The 13,009-nt window shown below is 40.3% G+C and overlaps 1 protein-coding gene across 1 annotated transcript in view; it reads right to left on the reverse strand.

Moving 5' to 3' along the window:
- Positions 1-13,009, reverse strand: part of ppp4r4 (protein phosphatase 4, regulatory subunit 4) — a 202,618-nt gene that overhangs the window by 148,757 nt on the left and 40,852 nt on the right. Inside the window, exon 3 of the mRNA XM_048600386.1 lies at positions 3,146-3,295. Within this exon, the coding sequence (XP_048456343.1) occupies positions 3,146-3,295 (150 nt within the window). The remainder of the gene's footprint in view (positions 1-3,145; positions 3,296-13,009) is intronic.

Raw genomic sequence — 13,009 nt, forward strand, 5'->3', positions numbered from 1 at the left:
ACACACACACACACACACACACACACACACCTCCCCTACACACACACCCACCGTCCCACACATGCATCCATCTCCATCCCCACACCAACCCCCACACACACCCCCACACCCACACTTCTTACACTTTGCCATCAACTGCTAGCTTCAGACTGAAAGAGAGCAACTTTGCTTGGTGAGGGATTTACATTCATTGTGTAAATTTAACTGATTGATTTACCTTCATGTACACCAAAATACAGTGAAAAGCTTTGTTTACGAGCGGTACAGGCAGATCACAGCAAGCAAAGGATGTATAGATCAAAAAGACTTACAGGCATACAGATTACATTGCAGGTTACATTATTTGAGGCTCGAGTCCATTCAACAGTCTGATAACGGCCAGAAAGAAGCTGTTCCTGAACCTGCCTGTGCATGTGTTCAGGCTTCTGTATCTTCTGCCTGATGGAAGAGGTTGTAGGAGATCATTCCCAGGGTGCGATGGATCCTGATGATGTTGGCCATCTTTTTGTGGCAGCGAGCCATGTAAATAGAGTCCATGGATGGAAGATTGGCTTCCATGACGGTCTGGGCTGTGCACACAACCTTCTGTAGTTTCATATGGTCCTGGGCAGAGCAGTTGCCACACCAGGCCGTTATGCACCCGGACTGTATGCTTTCAACGGTGCATCTGTGGAAGTTGGAGAGGGACCTCATGGACATGTCAAATTTCCTGAGCCACCTGAGGAAGAAGAGGCATTGTTGTGCCTTCTTAACTGTCGCATTTACATGGGAAGTTGAGCACAGGTCGATTATCATCACTCCGAGGGACTTGATGCTCTTCACTCCCTCAACCTCAGTTCTGTTTATGTAAATGGGGGCGTGTCTCCTCCTTTCTTTCTGAAGTCGATGATCAGTCCTTTAGTATCGCTGTCGTAGAGACACAGATTGTTTTCATTGCACCACGTCACCAAGCCCTCTATCTCCCTTCTATATTTTGACTTGTCGGTGTTAGATATCCATCACACTATGGTGGTGCTGTCAGCAAACTTGTGGATGGTGTTTGTTTGGAATTTGGCATAGGTGTACAGGGAGTACTGTAGGCAGCTGAGGACACATCCTTGGGGGGCTCCAGTGTTGAATGTTATTGTGGAGGAGGTGCGGTTACGTATCCTCACTGACTGTCGCCTATGGGTCAGAAACCTGAGGATCCAGTTGCAGAGGGTGGAGCTGAGGCCAAGGTCACACAGTTTTGAGATCAGTCTGGGGGCGATAATGTTGTTGAAGACGGAGCTGCAGTCAACGAGCAGGCATCTGACGTCGGTGTCTTTGTTGTCCAGATGTTCCAGCGATGAGTGCAGGGTGATATGGCATCCTCTGTGGACCTGTCATGTCAGCAGGCAAACCTGTAGGGGATTGTGGCAGGTTGGAAGACTGGAGTTGATGTGGGCCATGACCAGCCTCTCAAAGCACTTCATGATTATTGAAGTCAGAGCTATTGGGCAGTAATCATTAAGGTACATGGCATGTGTTTTCTTGGGAACGGGGATGATAGCAGTCTTTTTGAAGCAGGAGGGGTGTTCGGCTTGTAGGAGGGAAGAGGTTGAAGATGTCGGTGAATACCTCCGCTAGTTGGTTCACACAAGATCTGAGTCCTTGGCCGGGGACACCATCCGGGCCCATTGCTCTCCTTGCATTGACTCTCACGAAGACTCATCTGACTTCTGAAGCGGTGACAGAGGGAACAGGTATGTCTGGGGCTGTCGCGGCAGGCGACCGGGGGTATTCAGCTCAAACCAAGCACAGAAAGCATTGAGCGTGTCAGGGAGGGATGTGTCATTGTCCGCCATCTAACACTGTTTCATTTTGTATCCCGTAATGTCGTTTAGGCCTTACCAATGAAGGTGGGAATCTGTTTGGTAGTCTGGGCCTTTAAATTGGTCCGATACTGCCTCTTGGCCTCCTTGATGGCTTTGCAGAGGTCATATCTGGATTTTCTGTATTGGTCCGGGTCACCCGACTTGAATGCTGCACGTTTATTCATCAGTAGGGAGTGGATTTCCTGGTTCATCCAAGGCTCACGGTTGGGGAACACTTGGATTGACTTCTTCAGTACACAGTCCTTCACGCATTTGCTAATGAAGTCCATGACATTAGTGGCATACTTGACATGGATTGCAAAATGAAAAATGGTGCAAATTGGTCTTTGTTATGTATACAAATTGGTGCATAGTGTGTTGCATTATTTTAAAGAAGAAAAATATCAATGTGAAAGCATTTTGTTCCAAGCCATACTATATTCCTGAATCTTTTCCATAAAGCAGGATATCCTACAATGCAAGGTGTGGAACCTATACTTTACATCTTCTAGTGGAAATCCATTTCCATGAAGAATTACTCTTTAAGTAAATGGCAGCTGTTAACATGTTATTCGCATCTTTGTCAACAATTACATTCTCCTTTAACTCTGGTTCCAACTTTTCAGGAACTAAATGTTAACAGAGTACAAAGAGACATTAAAAATCCATTCAGAAGAAGGGTCACTGGTCACGAAACCTTAATTCTGATTTCTCTCCAAAAATCCTGTCGGATCTGCTGAGTTTTTTCCAATAATTTCCGTTTTTGTATCTGATTAGAAATTTGTGTTCAATCTCTAAAGGTAAAACACCTTATTTTGATTTTAAAAAAAGTAGACCTACTGCACTGAAAAGCAATAAGAAACTCAAAAACGTGATTATGTTAGAGAAATTGGTCTCAGCACTTGATGAACAATAATTTTCTAATCTCTCGGGTATTAATTTGTTTTATTGATTACAAGGTCAGTGATAGACAATAAAAATTGGAATGTAAGAATTGTGTCAAGCACATAAATGTAAAATTGTCAAAATTGCAAAGGTTTCCCTAGCAGCAGTATGGGTTTAAAATGTTTCATCAGCATTAATGTGATTTGAATTTGCTTTCTGACTTCATTTCGAGCGTAATTTTCAATTAGCAGTAAAATGGTATTAGTGGTTTACATACATTAGTAGAAAGCTAGGATATGTCCATAAATCTCATTATCAGAAGCATACACAGCTGATGCATGGGGAAATAAGGAGAATGTTTTATGTAGAACTGAAGAAAAATAACTAGAAGGGTTTATCCACAATTAAAGTTTGAAACACTTTACCTGATGTCCCCAGTAGGTTTTTGAAACGTAACTTTCTCCCTACCGAAGTCCCTGTAGATCTGTGAAGAGCTGAAGGAAAGGGGAGATTGATATGATGTAACACTCCCGCTGCCCCAATTTCGCACGATGCAGTGTTGATAAGAGCTGTTGCTGAAACAGGAGAGAGAAAACATGGGAGACGGATAGATAGTGGAAGATGATATGAAATCAGCTCAAGCCGTAGGCCAATTTTGAAGGGCAGAGATCCAAAAGAAAGAGGAAATGACTATTTAATAGGCAGAAATAGACACCATCCATTTAAAGGGGAGAAGAAAATCTTTTAAATTTAGTAAAGAAGGACAGGTGGTAGATGACGAAAATATAATTGTTTAGTATGCTCAATGGACAGATGGAAGAGAAGACTCTGTATGCTTATGATAATGCTGGCAATTCCAGACAGTCCTTAAATGAACTGATTAATTCAAAGCATTTTGTCTGTTCTGTTGTTATGGCTTGCTACAGCATGGTGTACCTAACATTCAAATTTTCCTCTTCAGTGTAAATCAAATCACCTCCAAGTCTATTGAAGGGCACATTAATTTATGTAACTACAATATGGCTTATTTAGGAAACTAACTGATGTTGCAGTCATGACAACTTCAAATCAGGGTAACTTGTCTTAATTCTACATCTGCATAAAATGATGGTTGCTGCAGAAGCGTATTTATTCATTTTTATTGCATTGTCTGCTTTGTATACACAGGAAGGACATAATTTTGTGCTATAATTGTTTTGATTTTGTGAATTACACTGTTTGAAATTTGTGGATAGCAAACTCACTTTATTAGACAAAACGTAACAATGCTTAAGCCTCACAGTAACAACATTTTATGAGAATGTCTTGCAGATTGCATATTAATAATCACTTAGTGCCACAGAACTTGAGTACTGCTGCAAAAAGTCATTTATCAAAGAGTTTTAATCTATTGTATGAAAAAAAAGATGAAGAACTTGGACAAAATGTGTCTTTCTTCATGAATACTCAAGATTGCATATTTATGATGGCATATTACAATGAAAGGACTTAGCAATTATGGCAATTTGTTTTTGTCGGCGTTTTACATCAAGTTTTTCATAAATTTAAATATGTGATCATGCAGAGTCCAAAAGCTGTTAAAAATGTAATAGTTACTTCTGGCACAGTTTACATAAAAATGATTGACCTTAACATATTGCTGCACCTGTTACAGGAAATGTTACTGATGAATGCCCATCAATCTTGATCTCATAATCCATTCACGGACACAGGGTCAAACTTAGACCGGTTGACTCCAGTTCTCTCATCACAGATGTCCAGGTATTTCCAATCTTTTTGTTCATTAATTTAAAATATGATAAGAAATTTTAATATCTATTTCACATACAGTAAGCCAGTATAAGTAAAAAAGGAGTATCCCACGATTAATTACATACGTCATTCATTTCATGAAATTACCATAAACTAGACGGTCACGTTAGAATAACCTCTTAAACGACCATGGCACCTACAGTGTCTGCCTAGTTAATTAACTAATCTCTTAGACATATGGTCTCCAAGAAAGCAAAGTAATGGAAAAACTTTAAAACCTATAAAGGAAAGCGAAACAATAAGTAGAATAAATCCACCCAAAATCCTCACTTAATATTGTCAATGTTCCAAATTCTTATGCATCACTTCGGTTAATTAATCTTTGACATTACATTTGATGGGAAAAAAATTATGCACTCCAAGAAAAATAGTATCAAATATTAAGCAAAATTTCCAACTATGGAGTTAAAACAAAGAATTCTAATCACATTTAAAAATTGCATTAAGTCACTTAACTAAATTAGATAAATGCAAACATTTAAATATTTAAAATGGCAGGCTTAATGGTGGTATCAGCTTTTACAATCTTTGAATTATTCATTTGAAAAAGAAACAGAAAATTGTGCACTTAATTGACTATTAATAAAGAAACTGCCCAGTTTCTAAGAAGAGTATTTCTCTGCGTTATATGTGTACACCAGGTTTAATGTTTGACTTTTGTAATTTTAACCATTATTAATGGATTTAAATGGTCCAGTACATCATTATTTTGTTTTATTTTTGTATTAAGCACTTACAGATACTGGACAAATTAGGAAAATGAAGAAAATCCTTTGACAATTCATATTCCACATGCTTCTTGTCAAGATTAGTTTCGTCACAATCTTGGATAAGTCCCATTGCTAAAATCCATCAATGTATGTATGTTCCAGCTGAAGGGAGATCATGGCTCATTGTGTACTCAATCTTCGTCCATTTACTTGGCACCTTTTGTTGGCAATAGCTTGCTATTCGCTTCCACTCACAGGGAGGCAGGCAAGAAAGCAGTCCCACCATCTACCTCAGTCAGAACTGGAATCAAATATGCACTGTTGGCATTATTCTTTTCATTTTTTATCCAGTCACAGATCGTGGACGTCACTGGCCAGAACAGTATTTATTGTCCAGCCCTAAATGCTCAGAGGGCAGTTGAAAGTCAACCACATTGCTGTGGATCTGGAGTCACATGTAAGCCAAACCAGGTAAGGATGGCAGATTTCCTTCCCTGAAGGGCATGAGTGAACCAGATGGGTTTTTCCAACAATCAGCAACAGTTTCACAGTCACCACTAGACTGAGTGATTCCAGATTTTTATTGAATTCAAATTCACCATCTGCAATGGTGGGATTTGAAGCTGAGTCCACAGAACATTACCCAGGTCTCTGGTTGAAAAGTATAATGATAATACCACTAGGCCATCACCTCTCCTATACTTGTCTCCCTCTGGCATCATGCTAGCCATCAATCCAACTGAACTAACTGATGCACAAAATCCTGCGTAATAGTTTAATTTTACCTCAATGTTATTTCAACCTGTACCAGTCTAGTTGCTGTCAGTGGTTCAACAAGGGAAGTTATCTCAAGCCTTAATTTTCATAACGACATCATTATAAAAATTGTGTCCAAAAGCCAGAATCCAGAAATTCCAACCTGGAATTCAGCTGCTATCATATTCACGGTTCTGGTTAGGTTGTAGGGGAGCAATGTGGACCACTTCTAAATTGCATATTTTTAGCAGTTACCCATATAAAACACCAAGCCATGTCTGATTTATATTATCGAAGGATGAGGAACAGAAAATGTGCTCATTAGAATTGGCAGGGGTAGATCTAAATGTTGCAGAGCTGCTTGAATTGTAGGGTACCCCTTTAGAAAGTAAAGATGCCCTTTTTAAAAGGAACACAGGAGGTCTACGGAGGACATTAAGTGGCCATTGATATTGTTAAAAGATGTATGTAATAAGCGCATAAATTCATTGGAAATGTTGGAAGTCACTGTCTAAAGGAACCATCAACAGAGCTGCCAAAAAGGGAGCTGTCAAGTTGTTAAGGCATTTAAAACATTTGCCCTTTAAATATTTAGGAAAAATCTTGTCTATATTGCTAAACAAAATGCTTGTTATTGCATTCTATCTGTTGAAGTTGTAACAGTGATCTCCATAAAGGCAGTTAGAGGCTCGGAGACAACTAAGTGAAGCAGCACTTAAGAAATTTATTCAAGCAAAACACCAGTGTAGATGCAGGGGGAGGGCTTCCAAGACACACTCAGGAGGTTGAACTCTCTCCAAATACGATGGTAAGAAAGCACTTCTTTTATACCATTACACAAACAAGCTGACGCGACCCCGAAACTATATTAATCATTATCCACATTTAGCATGAGCAGTAAATCTAACAACACCACACAGTTTACTATCAGTGATATACAGCTCCTCACACTGGGGGAGATGTGTCTATTGAAACCTTTATCAAAAATAAACATGCAGATACTCATCGTGTCTAGCCCTTGCCACTAACATCTGCAGACTAGTTTGTTTCCCACCTGGAACATCCTGTGGCCTGTTCCCTAAGAAACTATCTTCCAACTGGCTGCCTGTCTCTGCAGCAGCAAGCAAGTGGTCTTTCAATTCTTACTTTTAACCCTTACCCATATATTTGTACCTTACTACAGATCTGTGAGAAAACTATACTTCTATAAGAAATCTACACTTATGCACTCTTTCTCCTTCAAAGTAAGCCTGAATTACAGGTGATATGCCTTTGGGGCCAGTTCAAAAACATGAAGGATGACAGATTTTGTCTCCTCATATTTGAGAAATATCTTAGGGGTCAGCATGTAACACCTCGAATTTTCCTAGTTAACTGACTCTGGATCATGAGAGTCCACAATTCCTGTGGCATCATAGTTACCTGTCACCTTTTCAAAGGTAGTGAAAAAGAATTCAACTTCAACCTCTTCAAATTCACAAATTTATCATTTACAAATCTTAAAGCTTGGTTCTGGGGCAAGGAATTTGCTACTGGGAGCTGGAGGGTTTTCCCTTGCAGTCTTAATCCAGTTAATTCTTTCTGTACTTATTATTCCAGCTCCAACTTCATGAGCTGGAAAACTCAGGCCCCCATCTCTCTCTTTGTCCCTGAACTCCAGCTGCATTTTCAGCTCTCCCAGCTCTAGACAGCTAGCGAAGCATTATTGAGTTTCCAGTTCCAAATTTCCATCTAACTGAATGTGGACGGAGGTTAACAAGTTCAAGTAACACCTGAAGCATTTTATTCCTTTTGACTTCACTGAGTCATTTTAATTTCTGTTTCCCAGCCACAATTTTAAGTGTTCTGTGTTCAGAGATGTTAATATTTCACTAGCCAAATTTCCTTGCTCTAGAAGCACCTTCACATCAACATCTGCCTTTGTTTTTATGGAAGTGTAAAAAAAAGAATTGCTGTGTTTCTTGTCTTTGTTTCACAAGTAATTTAACTTGACTTTTCAACTTTTTTAGCTTGCAATTGGTTTCTTTCAATCCATGGATTAAAGCACTATTTCATGTTTTACTGTATTTTTATTAAAACATGCTTACAATGCTGGACACAGATAGGCCTTGTGCACAGTCCACCTCTGTGCCCATTCCACAATCATGTAGCCTGTTTGTCGAGCAGGGAATTATCCCAGGAGCACAATGTTTGCTGAATGAATATTGTGCAAGTGTTCAGTGCAAATAGGTGACTTTTTTGAATTGAATTGTATCATTTATTGTCACGTGTGTTCAATGTAAAAATACAGTGAAAAGTTTGTACCTTTGCCATACATACATGGCGCCATTCTCATTAATTTAGAATTAAAAAAAACCTGGAGAGTCCAACTTTCCTTTCCACTGCCACAGTCCTGCTTTGGGCTTTCCAGCCCACGCCATCCCTCCACCAGAGTCCTGCTCCGGGCTTTCTGGCCCACGCCATCCCTCCGCCAGAGTCCCGCTCCGGGCTTTCCAGCCCACGCCATCCCTCCCACAGAGTCCCACTTCGGGCTTTCAGGCCCACGCCATCCCTCCACCAGAGACCCGCTTTGGGTTTTCCAGCCCACGCCATGCCCCTGCCATAGTCCCGCTCAGGGCTTTCCAGTCCTTGCCATGCCCCCGCCAGAGTCCCGCTCTGGGCTGTGTCAGTGGCCCGATCTTGGCTGCCTCACCAGCTTGCTCTCGCTGCCACTGCCTCACCGGCCCACTCCTGTCGGCCCACGCTTGATCCGCCGCTGTTGCTCCGAGCCACGGTCAATCCGCCATCACTGCAGGATACAACCCATGCATTCAGCTCCTGCCACGTGGTTCCTGGTCGCGACCTGGCTCCTTCCTGAACTCCTTAGGTAGCAAGTTAAAAGGGGTGAGGATGGGAATAGAATTACTACAGAGGTAAAGAGAAGAAGGGAGAATAAAAAATGAAGGACAAAGAAAGAACGAGAAGGAGAACTGGCGAGCACAGTGGAGCTCCAAATGGAGCAACTTAACCTGCCACCATCTTGCCGGAAGGAAATTGCTGGAAAAAGAAGTATTACTATGGTAGACTGGTATAAGAAAAGGGTCTAGATTACAGGGAGCAAGATAGCCATGTAGCAACAAAATAAAAAAAAAGCACACAGAAACAGAGCCATGGAGCAATCTACTGTAGACACAATAAGAGTATGGATAAATAAATTCAGCATAAATCAGAGCAAGATAAAAGATAGTACTGACTGGTGCTGAGGAAGGAAATGGGCAGATGCTCGCATGTAAAATTTGAAACCAAGTCAAGTTCTCTGCTGTCGCAATCTATCAGGCTCTCAGTGAGCAGACAACCAATGACCATGGTTTATATTTTAGTATAAAGCTTTAGCCTTCTTGACGTGCAGTTGAGGGAGATTGTTGTTCATCCATGACTTGATTCCTGCTATACAGTTCATGATGAGAGGGACAGGAATTCATGAGGCTAGCAGAGAGCAAATCTCAATGTTGTCAACAACTACTTGAAAGGTGACCAATGCATTTGAATGAGGTCAGACAGGGGCAACATGTCAATCCGGAAAAGGAAATGAGAACACAAAGATTTGGGACATAACTGAGACGATAGCACACAGGCATTAGAAAGCAATGCAAGAGATGTGTTCTCTTAATTAGGACATATAGGAATGGAACATAAACAGACAATGCCATGGAGAAGAGACTGTGCAGGAAAATAGTGTCACCTGCCAAGCATCGAAAAAGTGTAAAATAAACATTAAAGGGAATGGTGCACATGTTGATAACCTTAAAGAAAGTCACTGATAATTTTCACTGTATGGACCTCCATCCTTTGGAAGGGGCTGAAGGAATTTCAAGAGATATAGCCATAGACATTGAGTGGCAACAGAATGTTTAACAATTGAAGGTGGTGAGACTAGGTAATAGTAGATCGACAAAAGATCTGCAGTGGCCTTTGATTAGCAGCGATTACAATAAAACCTGGTATGTCAACAGAAAGCCTTTAGAAACTCTTTTGTTGGGTTGAACAAAGTTGTTAATCTTAAATACAAGATCACACACTTAAAGAAAAAGGAATGAATAGCGAACATTGTAGATAATGATAAAACATTTATTTTGGAAAATATAACATTTTAGCAGATTTATTTCCATTCAGAACTCCAATAATTTATAACACATTAAGTGACTTCTGTTTACAATCCAAAAGGTGTACAAGTGCTATGCTGCAAAGGAAACAGCTACAAAAGCTGTTCGTTGTGACTTAGAGGAATAACATCACCCAATCATTGGATAAAAATCTATCACTGCAACGTGTTTTTCCTGGCACTGTTCCCCAAAATTCTCTAAATAACTTTCCAGAGATGACGATTGCCCAAAGAATTTAAACACAATATATTGGAACTTTGCATGTATAATTCATCTCAATAACCCTAATGGAAAGTGGGCATTACTGACTAAACTACCATTTAATGCCCATCTATAATTGACCAGAGGACAGTTCAGAGTCAGTCACATTGTTGTAGGTCTTGAGTCATACGTAGGCCAAACCAAGTAAGGATGGCAGATTTTCCACCCAAAAGGACATCAGGGAACCAGAAGACTTTTTACTACAATCGATTTTATTTGATTTGATTTATTTATTGTCATGTGATTTTTGTTACAAAATACAGTGAAAAGTGCTGAATAGTGTTGCCATTCTTGAGCACCATCTTATCATGCAGAAAAATAATCCAAAAAACCAAAACATACAATGTAAAGGAGAAAAATAAAGAAATAAAGAAAAAGTCCTTCTTGTTACGTGCTTTGCCTCGGGCCATGGGCTTGGTGACTGGACACAAGTTGCCTCCGCCACGCTGCCGCTGGAATGAAAGTTGCCATTCTTCAGCGCCATTTCGTCTCTATGAATGCTGAATGGTCCTTATCAATGCAGGCAGTACCGATGCTGCACCGGCCCAATCGACACAGCCATGAGGCTGCTTCAAGCCCACCTCACCAATGCAGTCGCTGCCAATGCCATCAGGTCTCACATCTGCCACCTCCATGAATCTGTGCCGGATGCAGACACTGCCGACAATCCAAACTCATCTCCACTACAGTAGCCGTGAGTCGGTGCTAGGCCCACTTGCCACTGCCAATGCTGTCACTGCGACCAAGCTCTTCAACAAGAAGTAAGTAAAAAAAAAAGAAAAAGAAACGAGAAAATGGACAGACAGTAAAAAAGATAAGAAATGAACAGAAAAGTGGATGGAGTGGATGAGCCCCGTGCTCAGAGCCCTACTCCAACGCCACCTTACCAGAAGATGGTACATGGTTGCCATTAGACTAGCTTTTAAATTCCTGATCTTTACTGAATTCAAATGTCGCCGACTGCCATTTTGGGACTCCAACCTACACCTCCAGAACACATGTCCAGGATTCTGGCATGCCAGTCCAGTGATATTACCACAGTGCCACCACTTCCTCCAAAATTGTAAACTACACTACAACTTCCAATCAATATCAGCACATAATTAATTAAGGTTAACATTTCAGAAGCTCATTTAAAATATTTATCGTAATAGAATAATCCTACAAAAAACGTGAACTTGAACATACAAATTAGGAACAACAGTCCATTTAAGCCTGATCTTGGTTTGTGATTGTGGTCTCAACTCAAATTTCTACCTACCCCAAATCTTCATATTTTAAACCAAATTTCATGGTCAGTACAAAAATTGAGAGACAAGTTTTTTACTTTTATTAAATATTTGCAAATTAAAAAATACTTTTTCCTTAAACAGTAGGGAAAAAAAGGGGGAAAGTTACATACCAATCGCAAGAGAAAAGCCAATCATGAAGTTAAATTGACATGTTATTGTAATTCAGCCCAGATATTTCAACATCCAAAAGTGAATGGTTTGAATCCCAGGTTAAACTTATACAAAATGTGAATCAGGAATCCAACCTACATCAAACCTACCCATTTACAGTTTCATGAAGGCAGTACGAACAACCAATCAGCTGAGTTGGTCAGTGATACATGCTAAAGTGGTTGGATGCACTCATGTTAACGGTAATTGTATTTAACTATAATTGGCAACTTTCCCAGCAAGTCCAGAAGGTGCAGGCAGGTGAGAAGAGCCAAAACCATTAGTTCAGTGTCTTTTATGGTATAATTTAGGTGGCAAGAGGAGGAACAATATTTCCAGCAGCCCCAAGAGCTACCCAGTAAACAATCCCACAATCGGCATGTTCTCACCCATCGCTGGCCACCATCAGAACATTACACCAAACAAATTCCATCTACCTCCACACTCACTGACTGTCCCCTACTAGACGTAACTGTTGTCACCTCAACTTAGCAGTGGCCTTGGCCATTGGATTTCCCATATGAATCTCCAACTTGGCAAGTCAATCAAACTGACCGTGGCTAGGATTGATAAAGAAAGATAAAAGGACGTCCTGCAGCTGAAAACTGCTGGGCATTTGGGGAAACCACACTTCCTGAACTCAAACAGACTCTCACACTAAAATCCAGGTTTGCTGGGAATTAATTAAACATACAGTTCTTAAACAGGAGCAAGTCAAGGAGGTGAACTGACCAAACAAATATAATGTTAGCTTTGCAGGGCTCACCAGATGGAGATGGAGTGCCAATAGTGAATGTGTCAGAGTTCATCTGTGCCATTAGCTACTGCAAAAAGAAAGGTGGCCACTTAGGGTCCAGCAGAATTTGGGTCAAGTAATGGGAGGCATGCAGCTAATTAAGAAAAGAAGGCTTAAATGTTTTTCATGGCTCACATCGATTTTTTTTGTTATTGTTTTTATGGTCATTATCAGTTTTTGTGGTCATTTGTTATAATTTTTAGTTTTATTATTTTTTATAGATATTGTTTTTACAGTTTTGAAATTTTATAGGCTTGTAGATTTTATGGCAAGTCGAGTGGAAAGACATTGTGCATTAAATGTAAGAACTGCGGATGCTGTAAAGCAGGAACAAAAACAGGAGGTGCGGGGAATTAATTAAACATACATT

The sequence above is a fragment of the Rhincodon typus genome, chromosome 8 (genome assembly GCF_021869965.1).
Source record: "Rhincodon typus isolate 14 chromosome 8, sRhiTyp1.1, whole genome shotgun sequence".
Classification (NCBI taxonomy): domain Eukaryota; kingdom Metazoa; phylum Chordata; class Chondrichthyes; order Orectolobiformes; family Rhincodontidae; genus Rhincodon; species Rhincodon typus.